Source organism: Ranitomeya imitator, chromosome 4 (genome assembly GCF_032444005.1).
Source record: "Ranitomeya imitator isolate aRanImi1 chromosome 4, aRanImi1.pri, whole genome shotgun sequence".
In the NCBI taxonomy this organism is placed as follows: Eukaryota; Metazoa; Chordata; class Amphibia; order Anura; family Dendrobatidae; genus Ranitomeya; species Ranitomeya imitator.
In genome coordinates, this window is record NC_091285.1 from 632,074,926 (window position 1) to 632,100,408 (window position 25,483).

Here is a 25,483-nt window from a genome sequence, read left to right on the forward strand (position 1 = left end):
ACGGGTTTGGTTAAATAAATGCATTTTGGCATGCAGATGATAATACGCTGCGCACAAGTACAGTAATGTGTAGAAGTGAATGGTGTCAGTCAAAAGTACTACTCGTCCTGCAAAACACACACAAGCCCACAAGGCTGTGGGGATGGAGACGGTGTCCGCCATGGCGACGGTGTCCGCTCCCCTCGCTGTGACCTCTGCGCCCTCTCCCGCCTCCGCCATTACTCCTCACTGCCGCACGCTGTAATGTGAGCTGAGAGCTCTGGTGCTGCTTTTTTTTTTTATTATTTCCGGTAAACACAGACTGCTCCGTCTGTAGAACAAGGAAGGAGCTTTTACCGACACCGACCGTGCGCCGCCACACTGAGGGGAGTCACCGACCCCACCGTGCACAGCACTGCGCCATTTACCCGGAGCACAGCGCCCCCCGCCGGAGAGCACGGCGCAGCAGGCAGGGCTACTTAGGTAAGGAGGGCTGCTGGGACATGTAGTGAGCGCCTGGTTATGGCGGAGCTGTATACTGAGCTGTGGCAGTCCTTCCCCCGTGGTCTGTGTAAGGATTAGGACCCCCAATAACTCAGCTGTTTGACTGGGCTGTATGCAGACCCCATGTACACAGACAGCACCCCCCATAAGTGCAGACCCCGCTGTGACCACTCATACAGGGGGACACAAGTCACTCTATGTCCCCCCACTATAGCTGCTGTACTTATTATTATTATTATTATTTATTATTATAGCGCCATTTATTCCATGGCGCTTTACATGTGAGGAGGGGTATACATAATAAAACAAGTACAATAACCCTAAACAATACAAGTCATAACTGGTACAGGAGGAGAGAAGACCCTGATAGATATATATATATATATATATATATATATATATATATATATATATATATATATATATATATATATATATATATATATCTTTAAGCTTGTTTTTTTTTTACACCCTGCACAATAACATATATAATTTTATTGTCTTTGTGTGACTGCACTGTAGGACTGAGCATTTTTTTTATTTTCCAGACACTGGAGCAGTGCGGCGTGTTGTATTTTCTGCATTATGAGTGGTGGCATTTTAGAGTACATTTGTTTTTTGGGTAAATTTTAGTCTTTTTGGAAGGCAGAATCCATGGCATAAAAGCATTTAATCACCATTCTTACTATTTTATTTTTATGGGAGAGGACTTTTCACAATGTATGTATATTTATAATCTATCTATCTCCTAAAGATGCAAAGCACTGTGGAATTAATGCCGCTATATATGTGAGTAAAATAATATAAACTATATATAATTTATTTTTTTTTGTTTTGGCTTCTGTTTGTGAGGGTCCGATGACTGAGATCCGCACCGATCAGCACAATGGGGTACTTTGACACGTTTATCCCTCCTGGATGGAGTGGCAGAGCGCGCTTCTCCATTCATTCCCTATGCGGCTGCTGAGCGTTGCTTTTCCTGCTGTCCCATACAGGATGAAGAATGGGCTTCTAATCTGCCGCTCCATTTTGAAATGGGCATGAGACCCCCATTGGTTGAACCCACCACCACCAGTCAGCAACTTATCACCTATCTGTTTTGACTAGACAGCCCCTTTAAGTCTTATGTCTGTAACTGTAAAATCTGACTGGTGATCTGTACATGTCCGGCCTGGGAACCATTACTAGGTTCCTGCCAGCCAGAAGAGAAATCCTGATGGACCCCATTGTAAGTGTGTGGGGTCCATCGGCTGATGGCCCTGGTGTTACACCTTGTGAGAGGGAAGCCATAATGGCGATTATCCCCCCGATCATTACATGTCTGTAGAGATGGCTCTCTGTACTCCATGGCTCCGCCGAGACCATCACGGTGGTGTCCAGCCTCCATGTCCTCCATTCCAGTAGTGCAGCCTCAGGCTTTGGGCCTGTGATTTGGAGGGATGATATTTTCATCTGAACCTCTGTGACTGTCTCCTATCACCTCCCGAGGAGGCTGATGAAGTATTTTACTAGACTTAGTTGTAATTTGAAGATTTTATTTTTCTGTCGTTGTACAATTTGAAGATGGGAAGTAGGCTTGAGCGAAACGGATCGGACAAATTCAAAAGTTGCCGGCTTTTGGCAAAGTCGGGTTTCATGAAACCCGACCCGATCCTAGTGTGCGGTCGGCGATGAGAGAGAGATTGAGAGATTGATTTCCCTTTGACTTTGCATTGGGTTTCGTGTTTCGGTCGATCCCCGACTTTTCGCCATAATCGGCCGATTTTACTCGACTTTTGAGATAGTCGGGTTTCGCGAAACCCGACTCGACCCTAAAAAAAGTAAAAGTCGCTCAACCCTAATGGGAAGATAAGACCGATGGCTCAAGACATCAGCGCCATCCCTGGTAATTATGTGCGGATTATGGTGGAGCGTGCGGGATTAGCGCTGCAGTGTTGTGCGGAGCGTGCGGAGCAATTGTTCATAGGAATGGCCGCATATGGCGATGGAATCACACGCAGTTTTAATAGACGTGTCAGCTACACGCCATGGTTCCTGTTTGTTAGATATATATTGTGTAGTAAATATGTGCATAATGTAGGGCGGAATAAGCCTGGGATGCACCCATCACCCTACACACGTGCGCACTGCTGGGACTCGGGGCAGTATATCTGACTATACGGACACTGCAAGGGCTGGGGGCAATATATCTGACTGTATGGACACTGCAGGGACTGGGGGCAGTATATCTGACTATATGGGCACTGCTGGGACTGGGGGCAGTATATCTGACTGTATGGACACTGCAGGGGCTGGGGGCAGTATATCTGACTATATGGGCACTGCAGGGCCTGGGGCAGTATATCTGACTATATGGGCACTGCAGGGCCTGGGGCAGTATATCTGACTATATGGGCACTGCAGGGACTGGGGACAGTATATCTGACTGTATGGGCACTGCAGGGACTGGGGGCAGTATATCTGACTATATGGGCACTGCTGGGACTGGGGGCAGTATATCTGACTATATGGGCACTGCTGGGACTGGGGGCAGTATATCTGACTGTATGGACACTGCAGGGCCTGGGGCAGTATATCTGACTATATGGGCACTGCAGGGCCTGGGGCAGTATATCTGACTGTATGGGCACTGCAGGGACTGGGCAGTATTTCTGACTATATGGGCACTGCAGGGACCGGGGGCAGTATATCTGACTATATGGGCACTGCAGGGGCTGGGGGCAGTATATCTGACTACGGTATATTGGCACTGCTGGGTCTGGGCAGTATATCTGACTATATGGGCACTGCAGGGACTGGGGGCAGTATATCTGACTATATTGGCACTGCTGGGTCTGGGCAGTATATCTGACTATATGGGCACTGAAGGGACTGGGCAGTATATCTGACTATATGGGCACTGCAGGGACTGGGCAGTATATCTGACTGTATGGGCACTGCAGGGACTGGATTCAGTATATTATTATTTATTATTATAGCGCCATTTATTCCATGGCGCTTTACATGTGAGGAGGGGTATACATAATAAAAACATGTACAATAATTTTGAACAATACAAGTCATAACTGGTACAGGAGGAGTGAGGATCCTGCCCGCGAAGGCTCATAATCTACAAGGGATGGGTGAGGATACAGTAGGTGAGGATAGAGCTGGTCGTGCAGTGGTTTGGTCGATCCGTGGTTACTGCAGGTTGTAGGCTTGTCAGAAGAGGTAGGTCTTCAGGTTCTTTTTGAAGGTTTCGATGGTAGGCGAGAGTCTGATATGTTGTGGTAGAGGGTTCCAGAGTAGGGGTGATACACGAGAGAAATCTTGTATGCGATTGTGGGAAGAGGAGATAAGAGTGGAGTAGAGAAGGAGATCTTGTGAGGATCGGAGGTTGGTGTAGGTAAGTACCGGGAGACAAGGTCACAGATGTATGGAGGAGACAGGTTGTGGATGGCTTTGTACGTCATGGTTAGGCTTTTGTACTGGAGTCTCTGGGTAATGGGGAGCCAGTGAAGGGACTGACAGAGGGGAGAAGCCGGGGAATAGTGGGGGGACAGGTGGATTAGTCGGGCAGCAGAGTTAAGAATAGATTGGAGGGGTGCAGGAGTGTTAGAGGGGAGGCCACAGAGCAGGAGGTTACAGTAGTCGAGGCGGGAGATGATGAGGTCATGGACTAGGGTTTTTGCAGATTCTTGGTTGAGGAATGTACGGATCCGTGAAATATTTTTGAGTTGAAGGCGGCAGGAAGTGTTAAGGGCTTGGATATGTGGTTTGAAGGAGAGATCAGTGTCAAGGATTACCCCGAGACAGCGATCTTGTGGGACTGGGGATCTGACTATATGGGCACTGCAGGGACTGGGGGCAGTATATCTGACTATATGGACACTGCAGGGACTGGGGGCAGTATATCTGACTATATGGGCACTGCAGGGACCAAGGGCAGTATATCTGACTATATGGGCACTGCAGGGACCAAGGGCAGTATATCTGACTATATGGGCACTGCAGGGACCAAGGGCAGTATATCTGACTATATGGGCACTGCAGGGACTGGATTCAGTATATCTGACTATATGGGCACTGCAGGGACTGGATTCAGTATATCTGACTATATGGGCACTTCAGGGACCGGGGGCAGTATATCTGACTATATGGGCACTGCAGGGACTGGGCAGTATATCTGACTATATAGGCACTGCAGGGACTGGGCAGTATATCTGACTATATGGGCACTGCAGGGACTGGATTCAGTATATCTGACTATATGGGCACTGCAGGGACTGGGCAGTATATCTGACTATATAGGCACTGCAGGGACTGGGCAGTATATCTGACTATATGGGCACTGCAGGGACTGGATTCAGTATATCTGACTATATGGGCACTGCAGGGACTGGGCAGTATATCTGACTATATAGGCACTGCAGGGACTGGGCAGTATATCTGACTATATGGGCACTGCAGGGACTGGATTCAGTATATCTGACTATATGGGCACTGCAGGCTGTAATAAGTGGAGAAAGCTGGCTGCTACAAGCCACCACAGTGGAGATTAATCATGAGACCCTGCTGTGTTACGGGACACTCGCACTCACAGTCTATGTCCAGTTGTACATTTCCAGGAGGAATAACAGAGGAGTGCCAATATGCATAATTATATGAAAAGATGCCCCAGAATTGGTGTTTCATAGGGAGCACAGGTACTGAAACAGACATGTCAGGAGCGGTGGAGGTCCCTATTAATGGACTTCTCTATCAGTAATGTGCACGGGTTTCTGGGGTTAACACTTATTCATTCTAGCTCTAGGGCTATCCATTTTTAGTTCCTGTGCATGTGATGTAGATGTACAGATCCAGTATAGATATTGCTCTCTGTCGCTACATGTCTTGGTACATCTGCAGATCTACGGGAGACCCAGGCAGTGGCATGTTCCTGCAGGACCCGATGCTGCTGCAGTCTGATCTTATAGGGGCTCGGGGGTCTGGTGCCAGGATTGTGTGTGATTTTCTGGACTGAATCCCACAATAATTACTCCTACAGTAGTGAGGAGCCATGGGCACGAACAAAGGAGCCAGTGTATGCGGCTCTGCCCCAGCTGCCCTGTGCAGACGTCATCTATATGTCCGTGTGTCAGTGGTCCCGCTATAAGACCCATTCATTGGCAGCCAGAATCGTCCTATCGTGGGGACATAAGGGATAACCGCGCTTCTTCCTCCTGAACGTATAAGGAGCACTGTGGATGTAATATTGATTGTCAGGGGCGCTGCGCATTCATTATCATTTCTTATAGAAGTCCTCGCACTTTAAAGGTGACATTTATGGCGAGTTCCTCTGTGCTTTGGATGGGACGGAGACTTTCCTTTAAGTCTACATAGTCTGGCGCTACTAACTGGAATGTAACTTAGCAGGGAAAGGATAATAAAATTGGGAGTATTGCCACATTGCCCTTTTTAATTGTCCATACTGATTGGACGTTGTTGAACTGTGTGAGGACACGCCCAATTGACAAGCAGGAATGGTAACACCCAGTTGTCAGTTCATGCATTCATTTCCAGAAGGAGTTAATAGAGGAACTGTAAGAATTGATAGTTCAGAATTATTTACTGTAAGAGCTAATAATGAGGGCTTGTCTGCTCCCCGACATTCCCAGGGTAGATGTATGTCAGAGAACTAACATGGCAGATGTCTATGCAGAACATGTGCTGAGCATATATACATATGACGCAGGGGGTCACTTAGTTTCCTCCACAGCTCTGTGCAGAGGACCTTTCACCAAATGTTTCATGTTAAACTGGGCAGGTGATGTAATAGAGCGGAGTAAAACTTTTTTTATTTTTTTTTAAATTATGTGTCTGTTGCGTAGATATCAGCAATCAACGTATTTGGCACCTAATGAGTTAACTTTATCAGATCGTTTTCACTGGGGGCGTGTTCTTCTGCCTCCTGTATGACACTGACCAATCATAAGCAGGCAGCAACATAGAAGTACAGAAAGATCTGTGATGATGTCATCAGGGTCACATGACCGGAGTCCACGGGTCCTGCCAACCGAAGGGTGCAGCCTAAATAACCACTGAATATATATCCCACAGCACAAAAGTTAATACTTCCCCACTTTTGTGCTGTGTTATGTACATTGTTGCCCCTCACAGGCTGTACGGCATCGTCTTCTGCACTAGAAGTGCCGTCAGTCGCGAGAGAAGGCAGAGCAAATATAAGAAATTCTGTCTAAATCGTATGTCAGTTTAGTAGACATCTTGGTGACTTGCGATGTGCATTTATGTCCCGGGAAATGTATGGAGCAAATAGTGAGGTGGAGGGTGAGGGGTCCCTTCTGTTAATCCATCAACCAGCCCCTCATCACCATCATGGGAATTAAAGGTTTATTCCTGAAATGGTTAAAATTGCAAAGTGCTGTAAAAACGATGATAATAATAATAAAATACTTTGCTCTAAAAAAACGGATGGATTTCTAATTTTATAGCTATTGCTCATTACCAAGGTTACTGGTCTCCTCTGCAGACCATCAGCGGTGGCGATTCTCCTAGCGCAGTACGTACAAGCTCTCTTCTATAAAGCTTGTAAGCGCTGCAATGAAGTTCGGCAGAGCGCTGGGTTGGGCCTGTGTCAGTGCCCATGCTCTCCTCCCATGCTACAGAGGTAAAACTGCCTCTGCTTGCAACATTAGATACCTCACGGTGCGAACCAGCAGCAGGTCAATCAAGAAGGAGCCCGCTGCCCTTTTGGGAAGTAGCGAGGCAAGAGAGAGGTGTGCTCCTGCAGAAACCCCTTTAAGAGGAGAATGCTGACAAGACAATACACAGCCTTTTTTAAAGTGATTGTCCTAGCCACAACTATCTTGGTGATCGCCGGGACTCGATTGGCTAATTTTATTTCTGACAGGGAACTTAAAGGGACACTGTCACCTGAATTTGGAGGGAACAATCTTCAGCCATGGAGGCGGGGTTTTGGAGTTTTTGATTCACCCTTTCCTTACCCGCTGGCTGCATGCTGGCTGCAATATTGGATTGAAGTTCATTCTCTGTCCTCCGTAGTACATGTCTGCACAAGGTGCAATCTTGCCTTGCCCAGGCGTGTACTATGAAGGACAGAGAATGAACTTCAATCCAATAATGCAGCCAGCATGCAGCCAGCGGGTAAGGAAAGGGTGAATCAAAAACCCAAAAACCCCACCTCCATGGCTGAAGATTGTTCCCTCCAAATTCAGGTGACAGTGTCCCTTTAATCCCCTTTATTGAAGGGAACGACAGCCGCTTCATTCATTCATTCATTCATTCATTCATTTATTCATTCATTCATTCATTCTCTATGGGACTTCTGGAAAAAAGCAGAGTGCAGCACTGGTCAGCCCCACAGGGAATGTATGGAGCGGCGGTCAAGTATCTGCACTGGCGCTCCATACCATAACTGGTATAAAGGTTCCACTTGCTGCCGAATGGGGGGGATCCCAGAAGTTGGGCCCCAACCAGTGGATAACTGCTTTACACCAGACAACCCCTTTAAATATTGCATTAAATTGTACCAGCTATAGAATTATTTTCCCATCTGTTAAAGGAAACTTCACTTTGGAAAACGATATTTATTTTTGTTTTTTTTCCAGCTATAGGGTTAATATACAGGTAAATAACATTGCAATGCTGCCCGGCCGCCTAAAGTGTGGCCACTGGGAGAATATTTCTCCCATGAGCCGCCGGCTTTCAGTCGTAGCCGCCGGCTTTCAGTCGTAGGGTCGTGCTGGAGCGGCTGCTGTCACCGCTTACTATGCTGTGAGCCGTCCCGGCACTTTGATTGTCATCCTGCTCTGCACAGATGCCCCGCACCGGGAGCTGTCAATCAATCTGGCTCCTCTCGGGAGGAGTAAAGCTCATTTTTTCCCCTCCCGGCGGCCGGGCATCATTATATAACGCTATTTACCTTCAGATCGACCCTATATCTCCAGGTAAATAAATTTGTTTTCAAGGTGACAGTTTTCCCTTTAAATAAAATAGCTAAGTCCAATGATGGAAATATGAAAAGTTTTGGTTCTAAAACTAATTTTTTTATTTTTTTTTGAAGACTTTTATTATGTTGAAAAAAATAAAACTGCACCTGCAAAATAAAATTTCCCGACAGTGAATGCGTGTTTTTTTTTTTTTTTTTATACATTTTGCCCCGCAAATATTTTTCCCTCTTTTTACAGTACATTATATGATACGCCATTAAAGAATAAAACTTATCCCGCAAAAAAAAAAAAAATTAAAACCGTCTGAATTGGAAAAAGATAAAATGAAAGTTATGGCTTTAGGAAGAAGTGAAAATATTGGCGTGGTGCTTAGAGGGTTAAGCCTTGCCCCAGGGAGGGGGTGCTGGTGCCACCTCTGCCCTTCTACCTTGCACTGCCCGCTCCGGCCTCATTATTCTCTGGGAGAAATGCCACTTCCCCTTTCGCCCCGAACATTGTGCTCTGCCGGGCTGCGAGTGTGCCAAGAACAGCTGGCTGCCTGCGAGCTTCCTGCCCACGAGACCGCCGAGCTCTGACCGCCCCTGACAGCACCTGTCTCAGCTGCTCGGGTCCATCTCAGCTCTTTGAATTGGGCTCCTTGAGCATCCAGCGAAGGGTGACAGCGCAGAACAATCGGAAGGAGACTTCTGCGGCCAGGTAGGAGGAAACTTCTGGTTTATGGCAAGGTCAGGGGTACAAAAAGCGAGTAAAATCCATAACAAAAGCTGTGCCCCAGTGATTATAGAGGGCTGGTTACAGAGAGGATCAGCCTGATCCACAGCTGCTGGGAATCCGATCTGTGCCATGTGTCCTCAGATTAGTTTACAACACAACAAAAAGTTTAGAAAAACTTTTTCGGCTGTAACTTTGTTGCAGAATCACGTAGGTTTCCTTTATAAATATGAGGCAGACATGACATGTGCTGTCAGGTGTGTGATCGCTGAGCGTCACGCGTCTGGCGTGCATGATGAGACTTGCGTGCGGTTCGATGACTGATAGACGCCACTCCAAACGCCAAGGGGCGCGACACGAGTCCCACGTGGTAGTCACATCTACAGCGATCACTGCTACATGGCTTTATAACGCTCTGCATATCTGAACATAGTCCGAGTCTGCAGCACCCTGCAGGTTCCATTATGGAGTTGCTTGTTCATTAGATCCTCTCTGTTGTGTTTTTAGTAGGCTTCTTCTGTCTTTTGAACGCGCCTCTTTGAAGGCTGGATTCAAGCTGCTGAATGGGTACCCTTTTTTGAGAAATCTTAACTTTTACACGTTGGGATTATTAATGGAACGCTGTATCCGAAGAGCAACTAATCTGATTACAACGGTATTGCCATACCTCTCTTCAGACTAGTTGGGTGATGACTGTTCCAGTGCAAAAATCTGTTGGTGGATGTTGGTTTCCTATGCGTCTTAGTTGATAGACGCCCTGTTTCTTCCCTTCTAATTGTAATGTTCAAAAAATGATTTTAAGTTCCATTACATTAATATTCAGATCCCTGACAAATTGATTAAATGAGGTTGTGTCCCCCAACCACAGAACAAGTAAGAAATTGCTCCTCGGATACAGCCTTCCATCAACAAGAGGAACTAGCTTACAATTTATAAGGAATATTGGCAGATTTTATTTTGATTTTTGTACATTTCTTTGGAACTTGGTTGGGGCTGCTTATCCACCATCCGGACTATCCTGCGTTGCAACCTTTCATCAGTTTTTCTCTGCCATACACTTCCAGCGAGATTAGCTGCAGTACCATGGGTTGTAATCCTCTTGATTATGTTGCGCACGGCGGACAAATGAACATCAAGATCTCTGGCAGAGGCCATAGACTCTGACCCAAAAGGATCTAGCAAACATATGTCAGAATTTGTCGCGCGTGCCAAATCTGGCCCTAAGGGTGATTATATTTGACCCACTATGCTGGGGCCATTATGACTATGTGGGGGGCCATTATACAGTATGGGGGACTATGTGGGGGCAATTATACAGTATGGGGACTGTGTTGGGGCCTGTTGGGGCCATTATACAATATGGGGGACTGTATTGGGGCCATTATACAGTATGGGGGACTGTTGGGGCCATTATACAGTATGGGGGACTGTGTTGGGGCCATTATACAGTGTGGGGGACTGTTGGGGCCATTATACAGTGTGGGGGCCATTATACAGTATGGGGGACTATGTGGGGGCCATTTTACTGTGCAAAGGTCTGTGTGAGGATCACTGTTGTGGCATCAATGATGGGTCGCGATACTTTGCTGGGAGGGGTACAGTAACGTCATCATACCGTGCGTGTGGAGGTATTGTGAAGGAGTTTACTCTGGGGGTATCATACTGTGATAATCTTTATTTTTATATAGCGCTAACATATTCCGCAGCGCTTTACAGTTTGAACACATTATCATCACTGTCCCCGATGGGGCTCGATGGGGCTCACAATCTAGAATCCCTATCAGTATGTCTTTGGACTGTGGTAGGAAACCGGAGAACCCGGAGGAAACCCACACAAACACAGAGAGAACATACAACTCCTTGCAGATGTGGTCCTTGGTGGGATTTGAACCCAGGACTCCAGCGCTGCAGTGCTAACCACTGAGCCACCGTGCTGCCCAGTTTGTTGTTTTGAAGACATCGCTTTCCTGTTTTGGTTTTTGGAGGAGATCCATCTTTCATGACCCCATCTCTCTTACTTTGCAGGACCCAGTGCCTTCATGCATTCTATGGAAAGCTCTCTAACTGCAATGGTCACTGTGCAATTCTTCATTCCTCCTGTGGGGGCGGGGGACGCTGCAGGGAAATTTGACTTTTGCTGCTGGTTTCTCAGGGGTCAGTGACACAGCAGGGCCCCGTGAGCTGCTTTCCAAAGTGGATGTCCCCTTTTAGAGAGATGTTTTGCCCACGTACCTATATCGCTGCCCATAATTTTGTTGGCGTTAACCCTTTCATAAGCTGACCATCTCTTGATCTGCTATGTACCAGATATGTAACATCGGGGACTTCCATCGGCCCCGTGATGGGCTGCGTGAATCACTGACCCGTCACTGTTTTGCCAGGCAGGGCTGTGATGAATGTGGAAACATGGAGTCACCGATCGGCTGCAGAGATTTCCTGTACCTGGCACATTCGAGAGCGCTGGCCGGTGCTGCGCTTCCTCTGGAGGTGAGCTGACTTCCTGCCGGCCTGCTGCCGAGCTGACAGATATACAGTCATCGGATCCTCTTCACCTCTCGCTAGAAAGCGTTCTTCTGGCTCCTGTGACATGACACGCTTCCTTCTGCTCATTTGCTAGTATAGCGGATAGGAGTCAGAATTTGGACAGCCCCTCTCCACTGCCCGCTTCCATAACGAGGTAGCACTTGCCATAGTTGTGATAGATCCCAACTCCAGAAGTGATGCCTTCACCCCTGCGGGTGCTGAACTCTCCTGAGGTAAGCTGTACGTCCTCAATGTCTGCACTTAATAGGCGCTAATGAGAAGTCCACAATGTCGACATTTTTTCCTTTTTAGTTGCGGGTTTGCGCTGCCGGTATCTACAGCAGAATCCACACCATGCAGATTATTGACCAACCATCACTCGCCATAAATGTGTAATTTTCTCCCCCTGGAGTAAATGCCGCTGTTCTCCTGAATCTGGCAATGACTTTCTTTTCTTTCTGCTCCTCTCCGTTCCTGAGATATGCCCTTTTCTTCCCTGTATATAATACTGACCTTGTTAGCCAACTGGGTGTGGTCTTAAAGAAGAGTAAAGGACAACGCCCACTTGGAAAAAAGGTTAGATTTACATAGAGGGAAGAAAGGGCCATATCTCAGGAATGGAGAGGCCCAGGAACATAGGGAAAACTAAGTCGGATTCTGGAGAACAGCAGCTTTTACGCCAGGTGGGAAAAAAAATATTCATGGCAAATGATCGGTCCCCTGTAAGCGTGGATTTTTTTTTTTTTTTTTTTTACACATTTTTAACAATTGATTTCAAATTGGAAGAAAGTCTGCCATCAAATTGGCTGGAAATTTAAGGTTGCAGTTTTGTTGCGTCTTCGCAGCATAATCCATAAATACAGAGTTTAATCACCTTTTCCAGGAATAGATAAAATAACTGCTTTCCTCCAAAAACAGCGCCACATCGGTCCACAGGTCGTGTGTGGAATTGCAGCTCAGCCCCATTCATTTCAGTAGAAAGGAAATGCAGTATCGGATACAGCCCATTGATATGTGAGGCTCTGGGATGGAAAGCAGCCATGTTTTTCTATAGACATGAAGGTGCTGGGCGTCCGCCTTCTGTCTAGCACAGTTGACATTGCGGTAACCAGTCGTGTACGGATGTGAGGTTTTCCTGTTCATCTGGAAGGAGCTGATGGTGGTGCAGTGTTGTGGTCTCTGTCAGTATATACGTATATGTGTATGCGTACAGGTCGTTCCCCCAGTATGGGGTTGGGTCCTTGATACTGTAAATATTGGCACAGAAATTATCATTTTGATCAGATTCCACATTGGCACGGCTGTGTCTGGTCCATGATATCTATATATATATATATAATCGTCTAAGGGGTACTTCCGTCTGTCTGTCTGTCATGGAAATCCTGCGTCGCTGATTGGTCGCGGCCGCCAGGTGTAACGCAGTCCGGTAACGCTGCTATTAACCCTGTGTGACCAACGTTTTACTATTGATGCTGCCTTTGCAGCATCAATAGTAAAAAGATCTAATGTTAAAAATAATAATAAAAAGTCATTCTATACTCACCTTCCGGCGCCTTTCCCACTCCTTTCCCGCTCCTCACGACGCTCCGGGCCATGCATTGCGGTCTCGCGAGATGATGACGTTGCGGTCTCACGAGACCGCTACGTCATCATCTCGCAAGACCGCAATGCATTCTTGGGACCGGAGCGTTGCGAGGAGCATCGGTAAACGCCTGGGCTGGATCCGGGGGTGCCGGAAGGTGAGTATATAACTATTTTTTATTTTAATTCTTTTTTTTAACAGGGATATGGTGCCCACATTGCTATATACTACGTGGGCTGTGTTATATACTGCGTGAGCTGTGTTATATACTGCGTCTCTGTGCTATGTACTACATGGGCTGTGCAATATATTACGTGGCTGGGCAATATACTACGTGGCTGTGCTATATACTACGTGAGCTGTGCAATATACATGGCTGGGCAATATACTACGTGGCTGTGCTATATACTACGTGACTGTGTTATTTCCTGCGTCTCTGTGCTATATACTTTGTGGTCTGTGCTATATACTACGTGGGCTGTGCTATATACTACGTAGCTGTGCAATATATTACGTGGCTGGGCAATATACTACATGGCTGTGTTATATACTGCGTGAGCTGTGCTATATACTACGTGGCTGTGTTATATACTACGTGGGCTGTGTTATATACTGCGTGAGCTGTACTATATACTACATGGGCTGTGCTATATACTACGTAGCTGTGCAATATACATGGCTGTGCTATATACTACGTGGCCTGTGTTATATACTACATGGGCTGTGTCGTACGCTGCGTGAGCTGTGTCGTACGCTGCGTGGGCTGTGTCGTACGCTGCGTGGGCTGTGTCGTACGCTGCGTGGGCTGTGTCGTACGCTGCGTGGGCTGTGTTATATGCTACTTGGCTGTGGTAGATTTCTCTGCTGTATCTGTACATCATGAATCGTGGTATGTGTTAAAGAGGGGGGCCACTGAGACTCTTTCGCCCGGGGCCCTCAAAAACCTGGAGCCGGCCCTGGCTTCACTGATTGGTCACGGCCGGCCGTGATCAATCAGCGACAGGCGCAGTCCGGCCACGAATTGGTGCGGAATTTGAACCACACTTCGCTAATTGGTCGCGCCCGGCCGGCCGAATCCTGTGTATAAGTTGCATTATTCTGAAAACTTCATAAATAAACTACATACATATTCTAGAATACCCGATGCGTTAGAATCGGGCAACCATCTAGTCTATAATATTCCCCCATGGCCGATCGCTCTCTGTCCTGCAAATGGCACGGTCTGCAGTCAGCTGCAGAGCACATGTAGTATTACATGGAGGCCATTCAGGGAGAGAATATATCTAGTTCTCTAATAAGGAACCTGAAAGAGTAGGAGGTATAGTGTATTGCCTTAGAATAGTCTGAAAATGTATTTGATCACCTGAGCAGGCACAACACTAGATATCGGTTGCAAATGAAAAGGATCTCTTCACGCGTTTCGCCTCTAAAAGCCTTCATCAGGTGTCCAATATGCCTCATATAAATGATTTATACCCTTACTTATTACGGTACTTATGTTGAACAGCTGCAACACATGTAGGGGGAAAGTAATCGGATGTTTTACATATCAGGTTCCACTTGAATATAAAATTAGAGGCTCATATATATTATACATATTCATATGAAAGTGATTTGGATATTTGTTTGGCTTTTTGCATTCCTACATTTATTATGAACGAGTCTGCCAGTAACGTTGGTTCTTTTGGATCTCACAATTGTCAGACTGAACATTTATCCTATGAGACCTTTTTAAAATGAAATAAAAAAAGGGGGTAACCGTGATCGGATCCCTGGTTTGGGAAACCGCCCCCATAAGTAATGGATAAGGGTATAAATAATGTATATAGGGGCGTCTTGCATCAGACACCTGATGAAGGCTTTTATAGCTGTGTGATGTTTTATTATTTTTATCTTGTTTTTTTAAATTAATTTGTATGTGAGCCGACAACTGCTCTTTCAGTGCTTAATTGTAATCACAGCAAAAAAATAAAATAAAAGAATAATCTGCTGAAAGTTAACATTTCCTGGCTGATAACCCTCTGACTGCCTACTGGGAATCTTTCCTACAAGCGGTGGCACCTTCTGGATTTCTACTGAAAGCTCTCTAGGTCTCCAGAAAGGGGGCTGCTTATATAGAAAGGCTCTTAGAGGGGGTCCAGAATGTCCATGTTTCCTACTAGGTAATGTGTATATGTATATGGCATATCACTAGGTGATGGCATCGTTTCAATGGGTTGTCCACCTTTGTTGATTTTGTTTTTTACTTAAATGCATGTGTTTAGACCAAAAAAATCATTTTTGCATTTGGGTACCAGTCCAAATATCACACAGTTTTGCTTCTACAGGCTCTGTGTTTCCTTGCACATTCAACTTTGATGTGGTGTGTGGTCATAAATCAGATGAGAGGCCAGAAGGAGCTCACTGATGGATCCCCAGTTAACTCAATCTGCAGCACTGAGGCTATAGAAGGCATAATGCTGTAAAATTATTGAAAACTGATTTTGGCCACAAATCAATGTATTCAAGTAAAAAAAAAAAAAAAAAAAAGCTGCAAAGGTGAACAACATCTTTTATGTCCCCCCCCATGATCCTAACAATGAAGCGCGGGACTGCACAGTGGCACTTTTCTCCAGCACTGTGACTATCCGTCTCCAGCACAAAGTCGGTGTTAATATCTGACACTGCCTGTGCTCCCAAAATAAAGGAGTTTGTGTGTTCTCCCCGTGTTTGTGTGGTTTTCCTCCGGGTTCTCCGGTTTCCTCCCACATTCCAAAGACATACTGATAGGGAATTTAGATTGTGAGCCCCATTGGGGACAGTGTGTACAAAACTGTAAAGCGCTGCGGAATATGTTAGCGCTATATAAAAATAAATATTATTATTATGTCTGCACAGCTGCCCCTGGACGTGGCCCTGGACTGCTCCCGTCACTGTCCTGGTTTCCAGTATAGCACATGCACCAGTGGCACTGGGAGGGAACTGACGCACCACGTTACAGAATGTCCCCTGTGTGTGATGGGGCTGAGGGATGTGATCAGCCTGAGGGTGAAGTACTTGCTTTATATGCCGCATTCACACATCCGAGCGCGGACTGTCTGCGAGCCTCCTGACCCACACTTGTCGGCCCATGTTTGTTTTGTGTGTTTTTAAATAAAAACATGGCTATTTTCTCGTACCAACAGCGCCACCCTCATCCCCAGGCTGTTCTTGGTGTTACATCCCAGCCGACAAGAAGGCAGCCATGTTTTTCTGATATACAGTTTTTAGTATCTTATAACTGGATAGAAATGGATATTGCACACAGCATGTAAGGACCGGTTCAGAGAGGAGCACTTCACGGTCCACATACTCAATGCCCGGACTGACCGCGGGTCTCCTGACCCAAACTTACAGCCTCATGTGTTTAGGGCCTGGAGACCCTCGGTCCGTCCGGGCATTGTGGTCCGTATACTCTTGTCTGAACCTGGCCTAGATATCACAGTGGAGGGCGAATAGACGTGTAGATTTTTGCTGTTTTGGCCGACATCATAGCGTCCTACTGCCCAGAGCTCCAGCGATCGGCGCTCATCTGGGGCAAAACATGGAAGTGTTTCACGTCCCTCCAGCGCCACCACAGGGGAAATAACAAACGGCACTGTGCCCATAGAGACTAATGGGTTGTCTGTGTAGGACAGGAGGGGTCCTCCAGAGAGAGGCGCTCTTTGAGGATCCAGAACTACAGACCCCCATGTCTCCTCAGAACTACCGAATTGTTATATTACATTGGACTAGAACACTTCATGTTACACATTTACTGAAGAGGTCACAGCAGCGATGAGGATACCGGCCTGCTGTGTACTGGGGGCAGGGAGGGCAGCCACCACAGCCGGCCAGCTGTGTACTGAGGGCAGCCACCACAGCCGGCCTGCTGTGTACTGGGGGCAGGGAGGGCAGCCACCACAGCCGGCCTGCTGTGTACTGGGGGCAGGGAGGGCAGCCACCACAGCCGGCCTGCTGTATACTGGGGGGCAGGGAGGGCAGCCACCACAGCCGGCCTGCTGTGTACTGGGGGCAGGGAGGGCAGCCACCACAGCCGGCCAGCTGTGTACTGAGGGCAGCCACCACAGCCGGCCTGCTGTATACTGGGGGGCAGGGAGGGCAGCCACCACAGCCGGCCTGCTGTGTACTGGGGGCAGGGAGGGCAGCCACCACAGCCGGGCTGCTGTGTACTGGGGGCAGGGAGGGCAACCACCACAGCCGGCCTGCTGTGTACTGGGGGCAGGGAGGGCAGCCACCACAGCCGGCCTGCTGTGTACTGGGGGCAGGGAGGGCAGCCACCACAGCCGGGCTGCTGTGTACTGGGGGCAGGGAGGGCAACCACCACAGCCGGCCTGCTGTGTACTGGGGGCAGGGAGGGCAGCCACCACAGCCGGCCTGCTGTATACTGGGGGGCAGGGAGGGCAGCCATCACAGCCGGCCTGCTGTGTACTGGGGGCAGGGAGGGCAGCCACCACAGCCGGCCTGCTGTATACTGGGGGCAGGGAGGGCAGCCATCACAGCCGGGCTGCTGTGTACTGGGGGCAGGGAGGGCAGCCATCACAGCCGGCCTGCTGTATACTGGGGGGCAGGGAGGGCAGCCACCACAGCCGGCCTGCTGTATACTGGGGGGCAGGGAGGGCAGCCACCACAGCCGGCCTTCTGTGTACTGGGGGCAGGGAGGGCAGCCGCTACATCGAACCTGCTGTATACTGGGGCAGGGAGGGCAGCCGGCGTGTCGGATTTCCAACGGCCGATCTTTTTCTTTTCTGGTAGAGGAGCCGCTGCCAGAGGAATCAGATAGCGTCTTCCACTCGGAGAGCACAGGGCCGAGTGTTCCTGTGTGTTGGGGTACGGGGGAGATGGCTCTTGGTCGCATGGATATACCATATTATCAGCCCCACATTCCCTGTTTACGCTGGATGATGTACTGCCGAGAACGAGGATTTAAACGCTAGATTAAATATTGTTTCGCCCCTTCAACAGGGGATTGGCGGGTTGTTTAGATGGACCGATAATATTATCTAGGAAACGGGCTTTTCTGGAAACTCTTAGGGTATGTGCACACGTTCAGGTTTTTTTGCGATAAAACCGCATTAGAAACTGCAGACATATGCATCCTATCATTTAGAATGCATTCTGCAATTTTTGTGCACATGATGCGTTTTTTTCCGCGAAAAAACACATTGCGGTAAAAGCAGCATGTTCATTAATTTTGCGGGGTTTTTTTTCACGTTTTTCCCGCTATTCTATGCATTTGGAAAAAAATGCAAGAAAAAACGCGCAAAAAATGCATGAAAAATGCGCAAAAAAAAAAAAACGCAAAAAAACCCATGCGGATTTCTGGCAGAAATGTCAGGTTTTTGTCAGGAAATTTTCTGCCAGAAATCCTGACGTGTGCACATAGCCTTATTTCCCAATTACCAGCCAGTATAAACGCTCCTTTATTCTGGTGTCTCTGGTTCTTGTCTTTCTCTCATGCACCTTGTTATGGTAAATATTCATACTTTGCTTTGATTATTATTTAGACAATTAAATATATCGATATATCTTTGATAATTTTGTATTTTAGTATTAGCTTTATAATTGTTATTCATAAAAGCAATAACACACAGTGTTGTGTCTGATATAGAGGGGTCAGTGTGTTGAAGCTTTCCTTATTTTCAAGGGTATAGTTAGTTACGGTAATTGGACAGAGCCAGTTTCAAGGACAGCAGAATCCATTTTCTTCCCAATTAAAATACTTTTCCCCCAATTAAAATAGCTTCTTCCTTAGGTAATGTAATACCCCTTTTTATATGTTCACTAGATGGTGGCCCGATTCTAACGCATCGGGTATTCTAGAATATGTATTGTATTTATGTATGTATATAGCAGCTACATAGTATATAGCACAGGCCACGTAGTATATAGGAGCCATGTAGTATATAGCAGACAAATACTACGTGGCCTGTGCTATATACTATGTGGTTGCTATATACATACATTTTGTAGAATACCCGATTAATACAGGCCACACAATATATAACAGTGGCCACACAGTATATAACACAGCCACGTACTATATAACACAGCCCACGGAGTATATAGCAGCCACGCAGTATATAACACGTGCGACGTAGTATATAACACTGGCCACGTAATATATAGCACAGCCCACGCAGTATATAGCACAGCCCACGGAGTATATCACACAGCCCACATAGTATATAACACTGCCTATGTAGTATACAGCACAGAGCCACGCGGTATCTAACACAGCCCACGTAGTATACAGCAGTGTGGGCACATATCCCTGTTAAAAAAAAATTAAAATAAAAAATAGTTATATACTCACCCCTGGGATCCACCGAAGCTCCTGCGATACGCGAGCGGAGACTGCTAAGTCTTCTGGGTAATTTCGCAATGCATCGCCGGGAACGGAAGATGGCGGCAGGCGCGTGCGGCTCGGTGGACTACGGAGGGTGAGTACAGCAGGTTTTTTGTTTTTTTATTATTTTAACATTACATTTTTTACTATTGATGCCGCATAGGCAGCATCAATAGTAAGAAGTTGGGGACACACAGGGTTAATAGCAGCGGTTACGGAGTGCATTACCCGCGGCATAACGCGGTCCCCGTTACTGCCGGCATTAACCCTGTGTGAGCGGTGACTGGAGGGGAGTATGCGGGCGACAGGCACTGACTGCGGGGAGTAAGGAGCGGCCATTTTCTTCCGGACTGTGCCTGTCGCTGATTGGTCGTGGCTGTTTTGCCGCGACCAATCAGCGACTTGGATTTCCATGACAGACAGAGGCCGCGACCAATGAATATCCGTGACAGAAAGACAGACAGAAGGACAGACAGAAAGATGGAAGTGACCCTTAGACAATTATATAGTAGATAGTTGTCATAAAAACTTGTGACTGGGCATCTGAGAGCAGACCAGCCCGTACACTAACACACTGGTTGTGCGCCCTTGTCTCCGATCCATCGACTCTGTGAATTGATCAAAACTGTCAAACATGTGGAACCTTTTGCGTTTCTCCTGAGCTTTCCATACAGGCTTCCTCATCAACCCCTATCTAATATCTTTCTCGTCTCTTACATCCCTGCCTTTCTTTCTCTTACTCATCTCCTTGGTGTTTGTATTTCGGTATTTTTCCCCCTCAGCCATATCCATCATCAGAACATCCTGCCTTTAAGAACTTTCTGATCTTAGCTACAAATAGTTTTTTGTTTGCGGCTGTGGAGCGGCCTCTGACGTCAGATATTTTATGTATTTTTTTTCCCTAGAACAGTCTACATTTCCATGAGTCCTCTTTTTTTCCATTTCAGTCATTTTTATCCTCTGTTGCTTCTAGACTTTTAGCATTCGTTCCGATTCTGCAGATTTTCAGGGGAATATTGCCCTGTGTAGAACATAAGCCGATGTCGCCCGGTTTTGCTTCTGCCTTTATATGTGGCAATCGCATATGTAAGCTACTTGAGGCTTTACTAGTTTTACTATCCTTGATTAACCATTAACCTTTCCTCTCTGTTTGCTTTTCTTCTTGTGTCTTCCAGGGCAGATGTTAATGTGAAAGCCTCCAAAGTGGCTATGAAAACTCGAGCTCATCCAGCGCACGACTCCAGGAATCCATATTTTTGGGACCAAACTGGAAACCCATAAATACAAATGAGCAGCGTGAAATGGAAAAGCAGCAGCTTTCGGTGGATGATGACCTCCTACCTATATATTACCTGCAGCCTGACCTAAGAACTACTACCTTTTCTAGGGTTTATGTGGAGCCTGAGGGATTAACATGTGGTGCTGATTCCAATCTGTGCACCTCAAAGACCTCCGAGAGGTCTTCACCTTATAAACGTGATCACAAAGACCAAACGAAGACCAAAGAGTTTGGTTTTATTCCAGGTACCAATGCCGAGAACTGTTGTAGAGACCAGACTTATTCGAAAGTCCACAAAGAAGTCCATCTTGGTCCCCACCAACCCACCAACATGAAGACCCAAGTCAACCCGTTGACCAAGGACAGCGCTGCTCCGGATGTCTTTTTGGCTAGTTTACTTCAGGCACAACTGTGTTTTATGGATCTCCAAGACGAGATCGATCATTCTGAGATCTGTCCGCCCCGAGGATGGACTCCGGAGACCAAACCTCATATTGAGGTTAACGCTTTAATAGACGAGGAACTTCCCACCTTAGAAGAGGAGCAGGAGAGTGATGACGCTTCCTACTCCGAAGTGGAGGTAGAAGATGAGAGCTTATTTTGTGATAATCCTTTGTTCAGGAACTCTTTGAATTCAGATCCTACATCTCGGAGTAAACCTCAATGTATTCCTGAAGGAGATTGTGAATATGGATTTGACACTTGTGGCAGAGCAGAGGCCCCCGAGACCAGGCTAGCATTGGTACAGAACGTTTGGGATGTTAAAATATCAGGTACGAGAACAGATGGGTGGCATCAAATCGCACGGGAAGAGTCGCTGGAAGAGCTCCAGATTTACGAGGATGAGTGGGAGGAGAGGAGGGCGTTGTCTGCCAACCCAAGGACCAAGAAGTGGCAAGTTCCTGACTGCCAACACAGTACGCAGGAGGTATGTGACATCCATATTATTGTCATGATATGCAAAGATCTGGTTTGGCTCATACAATTATTGCATTATACAGATAAGACTAGTGCAGTAGGCACTGTCCCTCCATGGAAGAAGAAGTCCTCAAGAAGTTCTTTTTTCACTATATCTGTGTAAATGGGAGTGCAGTGTCGGTGTGTCATACTCGCCTACATCTGCCTTCTCCGGGATTCAGCACTGTTCTGCTCCTCTTCTCAGTGATGTCACCGCTCTTCAAACCCTCTTGCACTCTCTGTGCTCTATGCGCGAGCCGGAAGTATTTTAATGTAAACCTCGGTCTGCCAAAGCCATTTTGGGGTCACACAGAGCGCAGCATGACCCCTTAGAGGCTGCAGAGTGGTGACATCACTCAGAAGAGGAGCAGAACGGCGCTGGACACCGGAGAACCGACTGTAGGTGAGTATAACAACACACTGACACTACACTACATGCACATATATACACAGGAGGGCTTCTTTAGTTACACTGTACACACGGGAGGTACTTTCTGTGCATGTGACATTATTGCAGTTTTTGCTTACTTTACTATTTTAGGCTATGTTTACACATTGCGTTTTTGCAGCTTTTGTTATGCAAATTTTCAGCTGCGTTTCACAGTACCAGCAATGTCTGTGAGATTTCAGAAATCTCATGTCCACACCTACACCTTTTTTTTTTTTCCTGACTCTTTTGTGAAAGAGCTGCATTTTTGCAAAATGTAGTATGTCACTTCTTTCAGCGTTTTTTTTTTTTTCAACGCTTTTGCAGCATTTTTCACACATTGAAAGCAATGGGTGGTGGAAAAAAAAACTCCAAAAAAATGCAGGTATCAAATTTTACTGCGTTTTTGGTGCTAAAACCTGGTGAAGTTGAATCAGATTATTTTTTATGCACTAAACTTTATCAGAATACACAAGAAGCAAATGTAGCCTGGCAAAATGCAGCAATAAGAATGCAACAAAGGCTAAGCAAAACCTACTTTTTGTAAGCAGCTTAAATTTTGCATAAAAAGGAGTAAAAACACTACATGTGAACATTGCCCTACTGTCAGCAGATTTAAGATTCAAAGGGCTCAATAAGGTTGAAAATAATGTAGAAAGATCTCACCTGCACCGATGCTCCACAAGTCACATTTCTGGTCTGCAACACACAGGAAATGGCAACTTAGCATATCCCTGGCAGAGACAGGTCACTTGTGGTCATTTCCAAAGTGTCCAGAGTGGGACCAGGAACTAATATATATGGGCAGGCAGCTTTATGAAATGTAAATCCATCGACACCTTTATATCTTCTATCTGTTGCTGCATTCCCGAGAAACCAGCATTTTCATTCATATGCAAACGATGAATTAAATGCTCTGGGGGTGACAGAGCACTTCCCGAGATTCTGCCTCCTGAGGTTGTTTCTCTGCCCAGCATCGGGGACTTTAGCTTGATTGATAGAATGCTGTCTGTGTGACATCAGGTGCCAGAGAAAGAAATCTGTGAGTGAGCGATCCATCAAGCTTGGTGCTGGACAGGGAAACAATGTTGGGCGACAGAGACTCGGGATGTGCTCTGTTGTGAACAGAGCACTAAACTCCTCATTTCTTTTAAATCACTGATTTTTCGGGAGTGCAGCAACAGATAGAAGATATAAAGGTGTCGATGGATTTATTTTTCAATAACCTACATGCCCAGATATGTGGTTTGCAAGGCTTGATCTTACTGACAGATTCCTTTTAAAATTGTGCTGGGACCTCTGGTTAAGAGAGGATCAGAGATCTGCTCCATTCACGGCTTATTTGTGATCTGGTCCACTAGTGCCGGTGACGCTGGAATTTTTTAGCCCACCTTTATGCATACAGCCACAATTGGGCATACTAAGGCGTTGATCAGGCGTCCTGGCTTTTGAGCCTTTCAGAGACATGGATGTTTTCAGACAGATTCATACGAATTGTGATTGATTCTGGTTACTTATATGACGTCCATCTGGTTTGGTTCCAAGACAGGAAATCCAAAAACTTTTTTTTTCTCTTCACATCTGCGAATTTTAGTGTCGTCTTTCCCCATTTGTGGTACAGATTTATTGGTGGCCTACATGATGCAATGCTTTCTGGCGTCTGCTCTTCCTCTGCTGGTACCAGCGGTAGTTACACAGACGAGAGGAGAGAGTCACATGTCTCTGCTTTCATTGTGGCGGTCGCCGTGCTGACATCCGTTTTCGGCAGAAACCACGGGTGTGTGCAGCCCTCACTGTAGGTGACATCAGAATTGGTTTCGTCAGCCCGGCACGGCGAGGACTTCTCGGCACAGCATACACCAGTAGTCATTTTCTGATGGTCTGTACCTTTCAGGATGTCCTAAGCAACAGAGAAGAGCCGGAGAACATTATGACGGCCTTCACCTCTACAGCGACCATGCCGGAAACTTGTAAGATTTCCTTTCCTCTTAATCATGTAAACTTGTGATTTAACAAACTCCTTCTGTGGAATTAATAGTATTGCTGGGGTGTCCATGTGCTGTGACTCCCATGGTCTTCAGATCTAGATTCCCTTAGAAGAGACGCTATACAGTACCATTTATTTATGCATTTACTTTACAATGGGACCTTATTGCCAGTGTATGCCACACTATATCATGCTGTAGTCTTCAATATTGAACAGAGAGTAGAAGACACAAATTTCTGCAGCTCTTTACTTACTTCCTGCTAATAGAGTTCTATCTGAAATACAGTATATACTCGAGTATATGCCGAGGCACCTACTTTTGCCATGAAAAACTGGGTAAACGTATTGACTCGAGTATAAGCCAGGTATGCATTGTCCCCTCATCCCTGTCCTGGTATGCATGGCTCCCCGGTCCCTGTCCTGGTATGCATGGCTCCCCGGTCCCTGTCCTGGTATGCATGGCTCCCCGGTCCCTGTCCTGGTATGCATGGCTCCCCGGTCCCTGTCCTTGTATGCATGGCTCCCCACTCACTGTCCTTGTATGCATGGCTCCCCGATCCCTGTCCTTGTATGCATGGCTCCCCGGTCCCTGTCTTGGCATGCATGGTTCACCCCGTTGTCCTTGTATACATGGCTCCCCCCTGTCGTCCTTGTATGCATGGCTCCCCGGTCCCTGTCCTTGTACGCATGGCTCACCCCATCGCTGTCCTTGTATGCATGGCTCCCACAGTCCCTGTCCTTGTACGCATGGCTCACCCCGTCGCTGTCCTTGTATGCATGGCTCCCCCGTCGTTGTCCTTGTATGCATGGCTCTCCTCGTCACTGTCCTTGTATGTATGGCTCCCCCCGTCGTCCTTGTATGCATGGCTCCCCGGTCCCTGTCCTGCCATGCATGGCTCACCCCGTCGTCCTTGTATGCATGGCTCCCCCCTGTCGTTGTCCTTGTATGCATGGCTCCCCCCGTCGTCCTTGTATACATGGCTCCCCGGTCCCTGTCCTGCCATGCATGGCTCACCCCGTCGTCCTTGTATGCATGGCTCCCCCCTGTCGTTGTCCTTGTATGCATGGCTCATCCCGTCATTGTCCTTGTATGCATGGCTCACCCCGTCGCTGTCCTTGTATGCATGGCTCCCCCGTCGTTGTCCTTGTATGCATGGCTCTCCTCGTCACTGTCCTTGTATGTATGGCTCCCCCCGTCGTTGTCCTTGTATGCATGGC

General features: G+C 47.0%; 1 protein-coding gene across 3 annotated transcripts in view; it reads left to right on the top strand.

Annotated features, from left to right (window-relative positions):
- The first annotated feature begins 279 nt into the window (after positions 1-279).
- LOC138676994 (PH and SEC7 domain-containing protein 1-like) overlaps positions 280-25,483 on the top strand; it is a 47,374-nt gene continuing 22,170 nt past the window's right edge. Inside the window, exons 1-3 of one of the 3 annotated variants that reach the window (XM_069766760.1) lie at positions 280-462; positions 20,791-21,822; positions 24,173-24,248. In XM_069766760.1, the coding sequence (XP_069622861.1) occupies positions 20,917-21,822; positions 24,173-24,248 (982 nt within the window). In that variant the 5' untranslated portion in view covers positions 280-462; positions 20,791-20,916. Of the gene's footprint in view, positions 463-9,033; positions 9,129-20,790; positions 21,823-24,172; positions 24,249-25,483 lie in introns of those variants that run through there. The other 2 variants (XM_069766762.1, XM_069766761.1) reach the window with 2 other exon arrangements.